Source organism: Sander lucioperca, chromosome 9 (genome assembly GCF_008315115.2).
Source record: "Sander lucioperca isolate FBNREF2018 chromosome 9, SLUC_FBN_1.2, whole genome shotgun sequence".
NCBI lineage: Eukaryota > Metazoa > Chordata > Actinopteri > Perciformes > Percidae > Sander > Sander lucioperca.
This window is the reverse complement of record NC_050181.1, coordinates 7,046,437-7,062,913: the sequence shown is the minus strand read 5'-3', so window position 1 is coordinate 7,062,913 and position 16,477 is coordinate 7,046,437. Positions and strand designations below refer to the sequence as shown.

The following is a 16,477-nucleotide window of genomic DNA, read 5'->3' as shown; positions in this document are numbered from 1 at the left end:
AAAGTCAAAGTATAGTATGTCGAAATAAGTCATAAAAAAGTCATAGTATAGTATGTCAAAGAAAAACATAGTCATAGTATGTCGAAAAAAGTCCAAAAAGTCATAGTATAGTATGTAGAAAAAGTCTTAAAAAATGCATAGTATATTATGTCAAAAAAAGTCATAGTATAGTATGTTGATAAAAAGCCATAGAATAGTATGTTGAAAAAAGTCACAAAAAAGTCATAGTATAGTATGTCGAAAAAAGCCATAGTATAGTATGTCGTAAAAGTCACAAAAAAAGTCATAGTATAGTATGTTGAAAAAAGTCACAAAAAGTCAAAGTATAGTATGTCGAAATAAGTCATAAAAAAGTCATAGTATAGTATGTCAAAGAAAAACATAAAAAAGTCATAGTATAGTATGTCGAAAAAAGTCCAGAAAGTCATAGTATAGTATGTAGAAAAAGTCTTAAAAAATGCATAGTATATTATGTCAAAAAAAGTCATAGTATAGTATGTTGATAAAAAGCCATAGTATAGTATGTTGAAAACAGTCACAATAAAGTCATGGTATAGTATGTCAAAAAAAGTCATAAAAAAGTCATAGCATATAGTATGTCGAAAAAAAGTCATAGTATAGTATGTCGAAAAAAGTCACAAAAAAGTCTTAGTATAGTATGTCGAAAAAAGTCAGTATAGTATGTCAAAAAAAGTCATAAAAGTCAGTGTAGTATGTCAAAAAAGTCATTAAAATGTCATAGTATAACGTCGAAAAAGTCATGAAAACGTCATAGTATAGTATGTCGAAAAAAAGTCAGAAAAAGTCAGAAAAATGTCAAAAGTAAAAAAAAGAAAAAGTCATAATATAATATGTCGAAAAAAGTCATAGTATAATACGTAAAAAAAAAAAGTCATGAAAAAGTCATAGTATAGGATGTCAATAAAAGTCATAGTATAGTATGTCCAAAAAAAGTCACAAAAAGACAGATGTCAGAAAATAAATCATGAAAAAAACGTCAGTATGTGAAGAGTTGAACGCCCAACCTTCATTTTAACTCTAGCAGCTTATCTCACTGAGCTATTTGTGAAGTTTGCAAGGCACTGGTTTGGCGTTGTATAGTATGTCGAAAAAAGTCATAGTATAGCATGTCAAAAAAAGTCATAAAAGTCAGTGTAGTATGTCAAAAAAGTCATTAAAATGTCATAGTATAATGTCAAAAAAGTCATGAAAACGTCATAGTATAGTATGTCGAAAAAAAGTCAGAAAAAGTCAGAAAAATGTCAAAAGTAAAAGTATAGTATCTCATAAAATATAATTTGACTCATAAAAAAGTAATAAAAAAGTAAGTATAGTATGTCATAAAAAAGTCACAAAAATGTCATAATTTACAGTATAAAAAGTCATAATATAGTCAGAAGTTAAAGTTGGTCTGGAACAATCTGGAAAGGCATTCTGGCACCTTCGATTAATAAGTAAATGAGTCAGTGAGTCCATGAACGAGGCAAGTGCCTGTGGTGAGGTCACACATTTGTAATAATAGCAGGACAGTCGCGAACTATCTGGTAAAGTCAGTTAAACAGGGGAAGATCACGTTGTCAGTAGCCTACTGTTTACAAACAGCAGATGTACTGCTGATCCGGTGTTTTTAGCTGAGCTAGAAAGAGAATATTTGGTTAAAACAATGATGATGGTGATGCTGTTTTGCCATCATTGTTCAATGTGAAGTTAGCTGTTGTGTTTTATGTTTAGTAACTGCGTCTGACGGTTTAAAAAATTGCCTTTTCAATGCTTGTCAGCAATCAGTCCTAAGGATAACTTAGGAGGCAATTTGGCCTCATGTTCTCTGATTAATTTAGCACGCAGTTAACACACCAGTCATAATTTATATTATGACTTGTGTGTTAAGTTATAATGACAACTCACCTCCTGGCAATTGTTCCTGTGTTCTTTACCACTGTTTTGGTTAAATTTGACAATTAAATTTGGAATATCCCCATCCCCTCCCCGGATCTTAGGGTTCCCCCACCTGCCAGATCCCACTTTAACCCCTAAGTATAGTATGTCATAAAAAATAAAAAGTCATTGTATACTTTGTCATAAAAATGTCAAAAAAGTCATAGTATAGTCCATCCATCTTCATCCGCTTATCCAGGGTCGGGTCGCGGGGGCAGCAGCTCCAGCAGGGGACCTCAAACTTCCCTTTGCCGAGCCACATTAACCAGCTCCGACTGGGGGATCCTGAGGCGTTCCCAGGTCAGGTTGGAGATATAATCCCTCCACCTAGTCCTGGGTCTTCCCCAAGGCCTCCTCCCAGCTGAACGTGCCTGGAACACCTCTGGGAACCATCACCTTATCGTGGTGGAGAGGTTTGTGTGTCCCTATAAACCTGACGGCTGTTTTGTCTGGAGCTTGGTGCTCCTGGTAGGGTATCCCATGGCAAAGTGGTCTCAGGTGAGGGGCCAGACAAAGAATGGTTCAAAATGAATCATCGAGGAAGAGGTGAAGTTACCCTGGCCGGAGGAAGCCCGGGGCCCCTGTTGGGAGCCAGGCCCAGATGGAGGGCTCGTCAACGAGCGCCTGGTGGCCGGGATTGCCACCGAGCCCGGCCGGTCACAGCCCGAAAAAAGCAATGTGGCACCTCCCTCTCCATCCCATGGGCCCACCACCTGTGGGAGGAACCGCTGGGGGCGGGTGCGCTGCCACACAGGTGGCAGTGAAGGTCAGGTGCCTCATAGTATAGTATGTCATAAAAATCATAGTATATTTTGTCTTAATAATATTAAAAAGTTATGGTATAATGGGATCATAAAAATATTAAAACTGTGGGTGAGTGTCCTAAAATGTATGGGGGTCTTAAAAATGTATTACATTTAACTTCAGGAGTCCTGCATATATCCAGCCTCATTACCTTAATCAGTTAATGTAAATGCTTTGTGACATTTTAAGAAAGATCAAGTTTTTTCTTCTCTCAGTAAAAGTATTATACAGTACAAATGAACCCTTCAACAATGAAGCAAACTGTATGGCACAGCGTGCATAGTATTTACAGTAGGCTATATGTATCTTAAACATTTATGTTGTGCTTTAATCTTACTATAAAGATTACCATAGTCATATTTGTATAAGCCCTTCTACACAACATATCTACATATTTAAGATAATCTTTAATTGCACTTATTGTACTAAAGTATAATACTACTCATAATGCAGTAAACTGTTCCTAGTGTTTTACTATTAATAATAAAAAGCTTACTTACATTCTCCTCCAGTCTGGAGAACTGTTGATCCAGTTTCTTGGGGTCTGTGTTGGAGGGCAGAGAGGTGCTAGAGAGTCGGGGGCCGTCTCCTCCCTCCACCCCCTGCAGCAGCAGCTCTTCAGTGGCATTCAACACCTTCAGGACCTCAGTGGTGATGCTGCGCAGAGACACCGCCGTGTACCTCTACAACACAGAGACAGGGTGGCTGACTGAAATCTTTGAATACCTGGTATTTTGCAGTTTGATGAAAAGTAAATTTTATTTGAAATGTTATTCCGCCTCACGGTTGTATGCCAACCAGTCAAGTTGTAGTTAACATCCATTCTGTTTACAGCCATTTAGTCTGTCCAGACTCATAATATAGATGTGAAGGAATTTAATTAAAATGTATTAAGTGTATTTCGTCATAATTAGCGTATTCATTCTTAAGTTATGGTCAAAAATGTGTTTTTTTTAATGTCACAGCAACAATTGACAACCAAAGTCTTATCAGTTCATCCTTAAAGTGCTCATATTATGCTTTTTAGCTTTTTCCCTTTCCTTTGTTGTGTTATATATCTTTTTAGTGCATGTCTTTTTTGTGCAGGTTTACAAAGTGAAAAAGCCCAAAGTCCACCCCAAAGGGACTTACCATCTCCAACAGAAAACACTGTTCACAAACTGCTCCAGACAGCTCTGTTGTAGTCCAGCCTTAACGTGCGTCACTTTGTAACACATGTTATAATGCTCATCTAGCTGCTAGCGTGGCACGCCCTCATACTCTGCTTCTGACTGGATAGTAGTCCTTACCTAGCTACTGCGCATGTGCAACTCCCAACAAAGATGGAATAGAACGAGATGTCGGTAGCTAAAACAGAGAGCTCAACACACAGGGTGAAAAGAGGAGCTGCAGCAATGTTTTTTGAAAATTAAACCATGTAAACCTATTCTGATATAACCTCTAAATACAATTATGAACCAGAAATGAGTATAATATGAGCACATAAGTCCAAGAGGACATTTATGCAAAACTTGAAGAAATTCCCTTAAGGCATTCCTGGGATATCACGTTCACAAAAATAGGACAGATGAACGGACAACCCGAAAACATAATGGCCCTCATTTATGAAACGCACGTATGACCTAAAACAGGTGTAGGACGGGCGTACGCCGATTCCTACGCAAAGCAAGGCATTTATCAATTGGAACGTGAGCATAGGCTGCGATAAAATCTCACGTCTGGTCTGAAATCGTGTACGCAAGTTTTCGAGTCAGTGTGGACTTGCGGTGCAGCATATAAGTTTAACAGGAGAAGGAGAAGTCATCAGTTGATCACTTATCAGCAATGGCAGATCTGGCTCTTTTAGAGGACCTCTATGCGCCGGTACAACAGTGCACACGTACGCACACGGGCCATGGTAGAGCGCTCCATCGGATTGATTAAGGGCAGATGGCTCAGCAGGGGGGGGAAGACCCTACTATACACGGCAGAAAAAGTCTGCAACATTGTTTTAGCCTGTGGAGTTCTGCACAACATCGCGCCGGAAAACAGGGTGCCATAAATGTAGTGATGGATCCAGATGACCCGATGCCCAGAGAGCAGTGTCCAGCAAAGCCCCAACTGAGGGCTATACCAAGGAGACAGGAAATTATTCCTCGCTTTTAAAAGGTATAGTGTTATGTTTGGCAATGATACTCAATACAGGAAACATGACGATGCACAACATTTTTATTTATTCTTCAGGTTTTCGTTTCTCTTTTAAAGTGTTGTTAATGGCCACAAGTGAACGATGAAAAAGACACGAGTAAAATAAAAGACACTGCATAAACTCCGCTACTGTGTGTTTATGTAAATATAGGTAAACCATGTAGGCCTAAGGAGATTGCTATATAAGCCTGTATATTACTATTAAGACTATAGCATACATCACGAATGTATAAATTAAATAAACTTCAGCTAGAGTCCGATTTACCACGGCAACACTGTTGACTGCATCAGTGATCTCTTTCCATTCCGCATTCTTTCTACAGCCTTTAATAACAGGCTTAATTTCAGGCTGCCAAATAGTACACACATTAGTGCAAATGAACCTGAGATATCAGGGTTTCAATCTCCACCTCTGAAAAGTTCCGCTTCTTAGCCGGATTACGTCTCGCCATGTCGTAAATTGTAGGGGCAAGGCCTCAAAACCGAGAATATATTGGGGAGTGAAATATAAATTACGATCGTTTCCAGCCGCTGCATTTATCAATGTACGACCATTCTTACGCTCTGATTGGTGTGATACCAATGTTTCATGAATCACACGGGAAGCCTGTCGTAGGATTTCTGCGCTTATATCTGCGCTGGTTTCTATGTTAGGTTGATAAATGAGGGCCAATGACTCCGACCACAACTGTCGCTGGCGCGGAGGCATAAAAATCAGCTAGGCTTAAACTTTGTACCCTCAAAATTTGTTGAAATAATAAATAAAAAAATAAAAATTTGTTGGTGGTTTACCTTTTGTTTGCTGGCTGCTTTGCCAATCATGGGAAGGAAAGGAGGAAAAGACCTGTCCATAATCCATAATCTATAACGTTATATACCGTAATTGCTGTTTTGTGCTATTTGTTCTAATATAATCTTGTCAAAAAAGGGCAAAAACTCTAAAATACATTACTACTTTAAATGAAGCTCAAATATCACGACTGGATAATACATTTTATATTAAAAGATGGCCAACACAGGCCTGATGTTTTGGAAAACACCAGTATGACCAGCATAACAGCATATTAAAATTAAAGTTAGGAAGTTAGATGCATGCATGAAACTATGAAAGCAAAGAGAGAAGAAAAAAGTGAGTAAAAAAAGTGCAAATGAAGTACACCTACAGCTTAAAGTGCCATACTGCCTTCTTAAAGCAAAACAAACCCTGACCTCACCTGCTTCAGCAGAGTTGAGATAAACTCTATTGTTTTGTAAAGCTCCATGTCACTACCCTACAGAACACAGAGAGAAACACAGAAGAAGAAACCACAGGACAGACAAGGAGAAGTAAATCAGCATCAAACCGAGTTGATTAGTAGTTTAATAGAAGTTACATTGTTATTAAGGAGTTACTCAAATGTAAGGGTTTTCTTCTAAGTGAGCCTTTGTAACTTTCATTGAGCACTGTGACCACAAGTGGCAATTACAAGATTGGTCATTTTAATGATGATAAAATGTGTATTGGTCGCACAAATCATCTAGCAGATGCCAATTGACAGATTTAGGGCCCTATCTTGCACCCGGCGCAGCGCAAAGCCCAACGCAAGTGTCTTTGCTAGTTAAAGACACAGTTGTCAATTTCCCGTCCAGCGCCCACGTCGTTTAAATAGCAAATGCACTTGTGCCCATCTTTGCGCCCATGGGCGTGCTGGTCTTACAGGGAGGTGTGTTCAGGTGCATTCTGGGCGTATTGCTATCTTGAGGCAGCAGGAGGTGATCGCGCCATTGACCAACAAAAACCTGGTCTTGCATTGTTATTTTAACAGCAAATTAGTAAAATGCGCCTAGGCTTGTGCACAGCGCACGCACACTATGCTTGTTACACACACACACACACACACACACACACACACACACACACACACACACACGCGCAGCAGCACGAAAACATGCAAAAGATTACAAATAAAAGTATTACGGTGCAAATCCGCCAACATAATAGCAATGCGTTAGGTACAAACGCGCCTGGCTTTTAAAGGGAATGGGAGATGACACTCCGATTGGTTTACACACCTATCACACGGACCCTTTTTTCCGCCGTCAAACTAGCAAAAGTGGATTTGGACACGCCCTAAACACACACCGTGCGCTTAGATCGTTAAAATAGAGGAGAATGGACAGGAAAGAAACAAACAGTTTAGTGTTTCCGTGAGAATAGGTACATGATCTGCTTTTAGAGGCCAGACCAAGTGAGGCTGTAGCATCAAAACCTCTGAATGTATTCCAAATGTGCAACGGTGCATTTTATTGCTAATTTATTCAACTTTTCCTTTGAGGGAGAATGTGTCATTTCCCTTTCAAAAGTTACATAGACTCACTTTAATGCTAAAATCACAACAGACTGTTGTGGAGAACATAGGGTATACATGGGTTTTTGAAACGGCATAGGACTTTTGTTACTCTTGCAGGGAGTGTTAGCCACCAAAGGTAATGTTGCATGTATTATGTATCACTGTCCAGAGTGAGATTAAAAAAATATAGTTCTTACACTTTGAATCTCCTCAGGTGACAGTAGACCCTCCTGTAGAGAAGACAAGCTGCTCTGCTCCAAGTCGTCTGCATTTTCTTCTTTGGTTTCCTCCAGTCTTATATCCATTTCTTTATTTTCAAAAGCTTCCTCTGCAGTATCTTCTTGTGTCTCTATCATTTTCCACTCAGTCGTGACTTTTCTGTCCTCTTGTTCGTCATGATCCTTAAGTGTCTCTTTGATTGCTAAATTTCTTTTTTCTTGTGCATCTGCATCTTTTTCCTGCCCCTTGCCATTTTCGAACCCAACTTTTACATTCTCATCTGTGTCTACTTCCTCTGGCTCTCTATTTATGCTCCCATTTTCTGCAGCTTCATCCTTCGATGTCTCTACCTGCATGTCGTCCAAAGTCATCATTAACATGCTGCTGATTATTCTGTGAAATTCTGCATCTTCCTCATCGCTGCCTACGGCTGTCTCCTGACTCCCTTTGCTTTCTCTAATATTTTCCTCTTCCTGTCTCTCTTCTCCTTCCTTTTTGTCTGGCCACTTCTCTTGTTGCACTTTTGTCTCATGTAAGGATAATATCTCCTCCGTTTTCTGTGTTTGATCTTGTTGGACATCTTCAACTTTTTCATCACTGCTCTCCGTCTTTCTTTCCTTAATTTCATACCTTAAATCAAACATTGTCACATCCAAATCTCCAAATGATTCTCTCCTTTCCCGATTCTTTCGCACCGCTTCCTCCCTCTTAATTCCTCTTTCATTTACTTCCTCCTCCACCTCATTCTCTCCAACTCTATCCAGCTCATCCTCAGTGGAAGAATACTGGGAAGCACTAACTAGACTGGCCAAATCACGCAGTTGAGCGGCATGGACGTCTTTTTCCGCCTCCAGTTTCCACAGCTTCTCTTCGTCTATCACTTCCTTCCCCTCTTCACCTCTGCCTGCTCGGTCTAACTCATCCTCCGTGGATGAAAACTGGGTGGCCTTGGTTTGGTTAGCTAATCGGCACACTTTCACTGCCAGCTCCTCCTCCTCCTCCTCCTCCTCGCCTGTCTTCTTCTTCTTCTCTTCATCCATGACTCCAACTCTGTCCAGCTCATCCTCTGTGGAGGAGAACTGGTTGGCCCTGACTTTCTTTTTAGAATTAAGTCCGTCTGTCTTTTTCACCTTTTGCTCATCCATATCTTCATCCCTGTCTCCTTCCCATTCTTCTTTACTCTGACCAGCTTTGTCTAACTCATTATCAGTAGATGAGAAGTATGCGAGTTTGGACTGTGCGATCAGCCTGAATAATCTGTATTTCATATCTTTATCATCTATGTCTTCCTCTTCCTCTGTTCTATCTTCATCCAAGTCAATCTCCCTCCTCCACAGCCTCTCATCTTCTTCATCTTTGTCCTCACTCCCCCGTCTCTTTTCCTCCCTCTGTCCATCATTACCAGCATCTCTCACTTCTTCTTCTCCTCCGGTGGAGGATGCAGAAACGCGGCCTGCTAGCTGATTTAGCGTAGGTTTTAGCGTGAGCTCCTGCTCAATCTGATTTGCTCCATGCCCTGTCATGTCACCCTCGAGGTGAAAAGGTTCAGGAGTTGCAGCATCAGAGGGATGTTGCAAATGGTTGTCTTTGTTGCTGTTATCCTGTGAATGTAAGATATACAGATTTAAGAATATATGTATATTTCTGTGGTGAATGAAGTATGACTTTCTCTAATGTTTCGAACATTTGCTTTTGAGCATTTATTATTTGTATCTGTAATTTAGGCAGCATTTCAACTCTACAAAAGGCAAATAACACAAAACCTCTGCACAAGCTATACCAACAATTGTTTGTATTTTATTAAAGTTTTATTATATTCTTAGTTGCCATTAATTAGGTACACTAAACTAAAACTGATTACATCTAATACAACAGTCCTGCAATAAATTCTACCTTCATGTGAAACTGTTTTAAAAAGTTGATTCAACTTTATGGTCATTTATGAGACTGTAGTTTGTGGTGCTGTTGAATTAAATTACAGTATGTTATACTGAGAGGTGTTTCTAATATGTTGTCCACCCCCATTAATACCAATGAGGGAAGACAAGAGAGCAGATCTTTTTTAATTAGTTTATAAGGAATATAGGGTACTTTATTTTTATTTTCGAATAATCTTTTATTCTTATTTATTCACAACAAAAGAAAGGAATTCACAAACCTTTACAGGAAATTTAACATGTTATAGAACCAGAATTGGCAGTTTCACATTGTTATGTAAAGCCTACTTGGCTACATCATTATTTTGATTAAACTCTTTTTTGCTGTGAGTCATAAAAAGATATTCCCATCTAATTTCATCTCATCAGTTTGTAGTTTAATGTAATTTATTTCTTACCAGCACAGAAGAAGACAACTCTTTTTTACTCTTCTTTTTACTCCGCGATCTCCTGACTTTTTCTACCTCCGGCTCTGCAGCCACCTTGCTCTCCTCTTCCACTCCGGCTCTTTCCACATTAAAGTTCACATCGATGATGCTGGTCCTATGGGAGGATGACGATCGCCTGATCTCTGCAGGTAGCTTCCTCTTCCAGTCCCCCTCAGAGTCTGAAGACAGATCGTCTCTGCTGCCTCGGCGGCCCATCAGCAGGGAAGGGATCCTGTCGCGGGTGTCCTGCAGGTTGGAGTTAGAATCTGTCATCTTCCTGTTGATCTCCTGGAGGACGGCACCCCAGGATCTGTCAGATTCGGGTTTGGATTCGAGGTCAGAGCCCATGCCTTCATAGGCGGACACCACTTCAGATTCCCTCTCCAAGGCACTGAAGACCAGACTCTTCCTTCTGGTCAGCAGGCTGGGACGAGACAGCTGAGCGCTCTGCAGGGCGATCCAGTTCCCGTCTGGGCTCTTCAGCACTGAGGACACACCTACACACACGCATGCATGCACACACAGCAATTACTTTTTGATAATCGATTAAGTAAAATCTTTGAGCTAAAATAGAATTTGATGCTTCTCTTGGTTGATAATAAATGGAATATTTTGAATGTGCAAAGATAACCAATTACTGGCACAACAAAACCTAAAAGAACTGGTGCGTTTATAAAGTTAAAGAGCAACAAGAACTTACCAATGTTGTCCAGCCGGTCTACACTCTTCCAGGTTGACATAGCTAACCTACCTCCGTCCTTCTTTAGCGCCTGTGAGGAGTCTTGTATCAGACCTGGAGGGTAATTGTCCAACAGGGAGAAGGCAGAGTGTGACCTCTGTGAGGAGAAAGATGAAAAATAAAAATGAGTGATTGTTGTGTCACAGTCACACTGGATGTCTGACTCTGCAATAAACTGAAGTCAGTGGAGCAGGTTGACCAGGTTAACCAGCAGAGGTCAGCACATGTCACCATAAGTAAAATACTCATTCTGCAGAAAAATGGTCCCTGTCACTGATATATAATCTTATTTCTGACAATATTAAGATTGCTATTACTGATGCATTAATGTGTAAGCAGCATTTTACAGTAGCTGCTTGAGGAGGAGCTAGTTTTGCAAACTTTATATACAGTTTGTTAGTTTAGTCCAGTGGTTTTTAACCTAGGGGTTGGAGCAGTCTTTGGTGTTTTTTGCCCCCAATGTCTCCTCCCAGGCAGCGCGGCAATGGTTATGTTTAGGGTTAAAGTTAGGGTTAGCTGCCTGGAAGGCGCCGTTGGAGGCAAAAAACACCATAGAGCGGTCGGAGCGCCTCCAAAGAGTCACAAGATAAAGCCGAGGGGTCGTGAGATGATTAATGAAGCAAGAAAGAAGGGGAAAATACTAAATTCTGCTACACAAATGTGTACTTATATTTTGGACTTTTCGCCAATCTTTGCTTTGTATATTAATAAATATTAAATAATTTGACCTGTTGAAAAAAAAATTGTTTATATTATTTTTCAAACTCTTAGTTATTGATATTGGTTTGAATCTCAAAAACTGAACTAAATCAAAACCTGACCATCTGGACCTCCCGGGTATTTCCCTAACACAAGCAATGACTTGCTAAAGCTTCGTTTGAGCTTCGTTATGTTATTTAAATTAAACCATCTGAGAAGTTTAGAGGGGATATTTGTTGTGCAAACAACTCAAAAGACATCTGAACTCATCAAGTTTTATTTGTAAAGAGTATCAAGCCAAAATAGTTGGCAACCACTGGTTTAGTTACATTTTTAATAATAAATGAAAGTGCAGTACTAGATGCACTTTTCACAACTGTTTCTTCTACACAGCCATTGTACATTTATTGTAGAGTAAAACTTTAAGTGAGTGTGACTTGTTTACCCAGAGGGCTGGTTGGTGTTTAAGGGAGCTGGAGGCTTGATCACAGTTGGACTGATGATGATAAAGGTCAGTGTTGTGTTCAACTGGCCAATCCTGGTCATATTCTGCTCTCATCTCAGCCAAAGCCTTCCTCGTATTAATAATCTAAGAGAGACAGAGACATGATTAGTGCTGCATATGGCTCTGTATAAACACACAACACAAAAATCTGCAGGTTTTAATGGTTTTGCTTTAAGATGTACTTGAAATCAAAATAATCACACACTATAAACTGTTACTGTGCAAAGTGAGTGCTTGAAGCTCAGACAGCAAAATCTAAATATTTCGTTTACTTTTTGCACAATAGTTTTGGCTAGTTCCTCAATGAGCTCTCCTCTGTGCTCCCGCAGATAGTGAGCCTCATTCTGCTTCTCCTAGTAAACAAACAAACCAACACACAAATAAGAAAGCTATGCAGCACCACGCAGACAAAAATACGCACTATAAGCTGATTACACCTCCAAACACATGCTTTAAATATACATATAGTATTTGCTGTAGTCAGTTCAAAGATTAGATTAGTGAAGAAATAAATATTTTCTAACTGTAGTATTTTAGAAAGTGGCTTCAGAACCAAAAATGTATTTTGGGATTGTTCTGGAGTTGTATATGTTTGAAAAATGTATTGAAGTTATGGTAAACCAGTAGAAGACATGCATTACGCTTATGTAGCCACCTCGGAAAACATTGTGAGATATGAACCAAGGTACAGAGATTAATTGCAATAGGGGGCCGCGTTGTTTGTACAGTATTTGTTCCGTGTCTCTTTGTAGTCATTTGCGTCTCTTGTTGAAAAACGGCAGCTCAACTTCAGTATTTCCTTTACACTTGAGATGACGCCAGGCTGTCATACTTCTGTCCAAAACTTCCTGTCACAGCAGATCCACACTGACACAGGTATTATACTAAACACTTTAGAACAGTTTGCAAAATATTTTAGATGCATAACGACAAATAATCAGTTTAAACAGAGACTCCGTTCAGTAATCCATTGATGAGTCAAAGCCTCCCTCATGTTGTCATGTTGGTTTACAAACCTGCATCTGAGGAGACCAGGTAAGCCTGATCTACAAAAACTTTCTGATCTTGTAGAAAGTTTATCATATCAATAAGTGTCTCTTGTGAAAGACAGAAGTGTTTCCAGGTTGATAAACAAAGGGAACTTTATGTAGAGTGTAGAATGCAGGAATTAAATTAAAATATAATCTTTGTTATTTTTCCATTAGAGTTTGTTATGAACAGCGTTCTAAAATTGTTAAGTAAAAGTAATTTCTTTGTTATGTATATGACCAATGATCCACGTTATTTTGCATTGTTTTGTTGGCCTAACAATGGCATTGTCTTACACTGTAGTATTAAACTGTCATTTGTATTGCAGCATAATCCTGATGGTTTTCCATAATCTGATTTAAACTCTGACTCAAAACAGAAAAAGCAGAGAAATCAGATTAAGGAGGAACATGATGAAAGGACTGCAGAGGATACTGTACTTATTAAAGAACATGTTGTGCAGACCAATAAAAAAATAGCATACTGCAGTGTCTACAATACAGTACTTTCTGAAAAAGGTAATTATAGTGCACAGATGCAAATTAATGTCAAAGAAAACAACTTAACGGTTTTGGGACACATAGTGCAGGACAGTGTGTGCAGATAAGCAATTCAACAATACATGTATAATGACAGACTATTTATAAGACAAGATAAACAACCTGATTGGCAGTGTCGGACTCAGCCTTGGAAATGGCCTCGTCTACAGCCTCCTCTGCCACCCGCGAAGCCACAGTGAGTGTCTCTGCCATGCTGTGGTCTGAACACAAAGAAACAATCACATGTTTTGTTGTTACCCGAATGATGCTTTAAATGGAATTGAAATCAAAGTAACAGACAGAGACGTGACCATCAGCTTTTCATTCATGTTTGCGGCCACTAATCCTGTTAGTGCAGTGAACTGGGAGAATGAGGAGAAATGAGTGCAGAGCGGGACAGCAAACAAGAGAGCAAAACAGACTGAAAAATCACTGTTTGACATGCCAGAAGACCACAGTATTAATCAAGATAAAAATGCATCCCTCCACTGCTTCATCTGCTGTAAAGCACTAGGTTCTGGGAATAAATATAAGTTCATGGATTCATGAGAGGATTACAAAGACCCCAAAATAAACTTGAACTGAAAAATGTAGCAACAGAGGGTCAGTTGTGGCAACTTTCTTATAGAGATTGAATTAGGCACTCACTGTTAAGAGGCTGAATTACCAACTGGGGCAACTGACTCGTGGCCCCGAAGATTACAGGTTTACTGAAATAATTTTTTTAACAACTGACATGGAATGGGTCTCACAATGACTCCTGCATTTTTAACTTTTACCTCAATCAAGAGGCCCTGTGTCAACATCTTGTTGTAATACACATTATGGAAAATACACTTAATTTCTTTTTTCTTGTAGAGTCACATAAGATCAGTATGACTCTCAAATTTGCCCATTCAATAAGAAGAAGGAGCCAGCAGCTGGTTATCTTAGCTTGCGCAAAGACTGAACAGGAGGAAACAAAATCCACCTACTAGCACTTCTAAAGCTCACTAATTAACACGTACTGTATAATGTTTAATCAGTACAAAAAACTAAATGGAAAGGGCCTCAAGGTTGATCTTGTGAACCAGATAAATAGCACTTAATCAGCTTCTAAGCAAACTAGGTTGGGGAATACACAGCTCATTTTTGCCTCAGGGACCCTTAGAGAGTTAATCCGGCCCGGTAGTGGTATTAGCTGTACCTAATTTTACATTTGTGTACTTCAGTACACAAATATAAAATAAAATTACTAGAACCACGTAGAGAGCTACAACTAATGCTTTTACTAGTGTAGTGTGTGTGTATATATATATATATATATATATATCTCTGCTACTAGGGTAGGGTTGCTCTTGCACGCCAACTTCTAGTATTTGTGCCACTACAACTATGATTACGTCTTTTGCTACAGTATCATTACTACTACAGTAGATGCTTTAAGGGACTCAAGCAATGCTATCACTACTACAGTACCACTAATATGAGATACAGTATACAGTATTTATAATGCACCTGCAACCTGAGTTGGCCATTCACATATGATAAACATGTACAGTACCTGGGAGATGAGGGGAAAAAAAAAAAAAACTTTATAGGGTCAACTTCTTTCTTCTGTTTCTCAGTGCATACTTTCTTTGAAATGTTGCATATACACATAATGTAAACAGAGATTATTTCGAAGTATATCCTTTGGTTTTGCATACGTGCTACCAGAAGATGTCTTGGCACAGAAATAAAATATTCTATTAATCCAAAAATGAATTTACCAAATTTTTCATATAAATAGGTGTACAGTACAAACGAAGATCTGTGAAATCATTATAAAACATGTCTGCACCTTCACTTTGTCTGTAGAAGGTTGAGTCGCTCCCACAGATGCTGCCCTCATTGCAGATACTCTCCTCGTAAGCACTGCCCTCTGCACACACACACACACACACACACACACACACACACAGATGTCACACAGATGTCATGTACATGAAAAGACAGATGCAGTAGATTAAGACGTCATCCTGAAACTATACCAGGGTTGTTGTTTTTTAAAATCAGATGGGACATTAAGCAAAAAAGATGAATAAATAAATACAAAAAGTAAAGTGTGCCTTTCATGTTTTACTTGGTCGTTCACTTTTAATGTGTGTAATGGCTGTTTCATATGGTATCAACTTAATGCATCAACTACAGTATATAGTCTCTAATAACAGAACATGTCATAGAAAGTATGATAATTACTTTGCATATGTTATTAATGCAGGAATCTCAAATGAATTGTCCCTAATGAGATTTTATTTTCCCCTCATGAGAGTCTTGTGTGTTTTGTTGTCAAGTTTTGGAAAAAATAGATTGCCATGTATTGTGCTTGGTTACTTTTTTCCCTTATTAATTCAGACATTCTTTTAAAATATTGCATGCAATTGAAGATAGATTTTCTTTCTATTTTTTAGTACAAAAACCAAACTAATTTTATTGGTTTCTCTACTGAACTTTTATTTCAGTTGGGACAAATTATAACTTATTACTGTACAATAACTGGTCTATTCCATTTGTATTTTATTTCATCAAATTTTTAAAGTGTCATTTTGTTAATTCTGCCAAGGAGATTATGTTTTCAGCTTGGTTTGTCCCATAGACATTTGAAATAGGTTTGTCCTTTGTTTTTTGGTTTGTTTGTCAGCAAGATTAAGAAAGACTACTGGCCCAATTTTCATGAACTTGGTGAAAAGGGTGTAGCATGGAGGAGCAAGGAAGAACCCATTACATTTTGGAGCAATCCAGATCACAGGGCGGATATACATTATTTTTCACTTTTGTTAACAATGCAAGATTTGCATTTGTGCTGCATTCATGTGGTGTCAAAATAATTAGAAAAAAAACTTCCTGACTGGGAAGATTCACACTCCATTAACATTGTGAGATAGGGCATGCCTTGGCAGAGGTCTGCAATCTCTGAATAGATTTGATTGTGGTTTTTATTGCTTGTTTTTAATGCTTTTCTTTACCATGTGAATCACTTTGAATGGCCTGTGTTTGAAATGCTCCATTTAAATAAAGCTGCATTGCCTACAAATTTAACCCAAAACAACAAAATATAACTATAAACAGAATTAAGAAAATACAAAAAGGCATAAGTTGATGACA

General features: G+C 38.8%; 1 protein-coding gene across 8 annotated transcripts in view; it reads right to left on the bottom strand.

The window, feature by feature from the left end:
• The window catches only part of si:ch211-106h4.9 (rab effector MyRIP), a 75,073-nt gene that overhangs the window by 24,668 nt on the left and 33,928 nt on the right, over positions 1 to 16,477 (bottom strand). For 5 of the 8 annotated variants that reach the window (XM_036004717.1, XM_036004718.1, XM_036004715.1 and 2 more), the window contains 9 exons: positions 15,174 to 15,254; positions 13,475 to 13,572; positions 12,056 to 12,136; positions 11,724 to 11,867; positions 10,541 to 10,676; positions 9,811 to 10,337; positions 7,454 to 9,076; positions 6,141 to 6,197; positions 3,240 to 3,422 (listed from right to left, as the gene is read on the bottom strand). In XM_036004717.1, coding sequence (XP_035860610.1) covers positions 3,240 to 3,422; positions 6,141 to 6,197; positions 7,454 to 9,076; positions 9,811 to 10,337; positions 10,541 to 10,676; positions 11,724 to 11,867; positions 12,056 to 12,136; positions 13,475 to 13,572; positions 15,174 to 15,254 — 2,930 coding nt within the window. Of the gene's footprint in view, positions 1 to 3,239; positions 3,423 to 3,498; positions 3,583 to 6,140; positions 6,198 to 7,453; positions 9,077 to 9,810; positions 10,338 to 10,540; positions 10,677 to 11,723; positions 11,868 to 12,055; positions 12,137 to 13,474; positions 13,573 to 13,662; positions 14,308 to 15,173; positions 15,255 to 16,477 lie in introns of those variants that run through there. The other 3 variants (XM_036004721.1, XM_036004720.1, XM_036004719.1) reach the window with 3 other exon arrangements.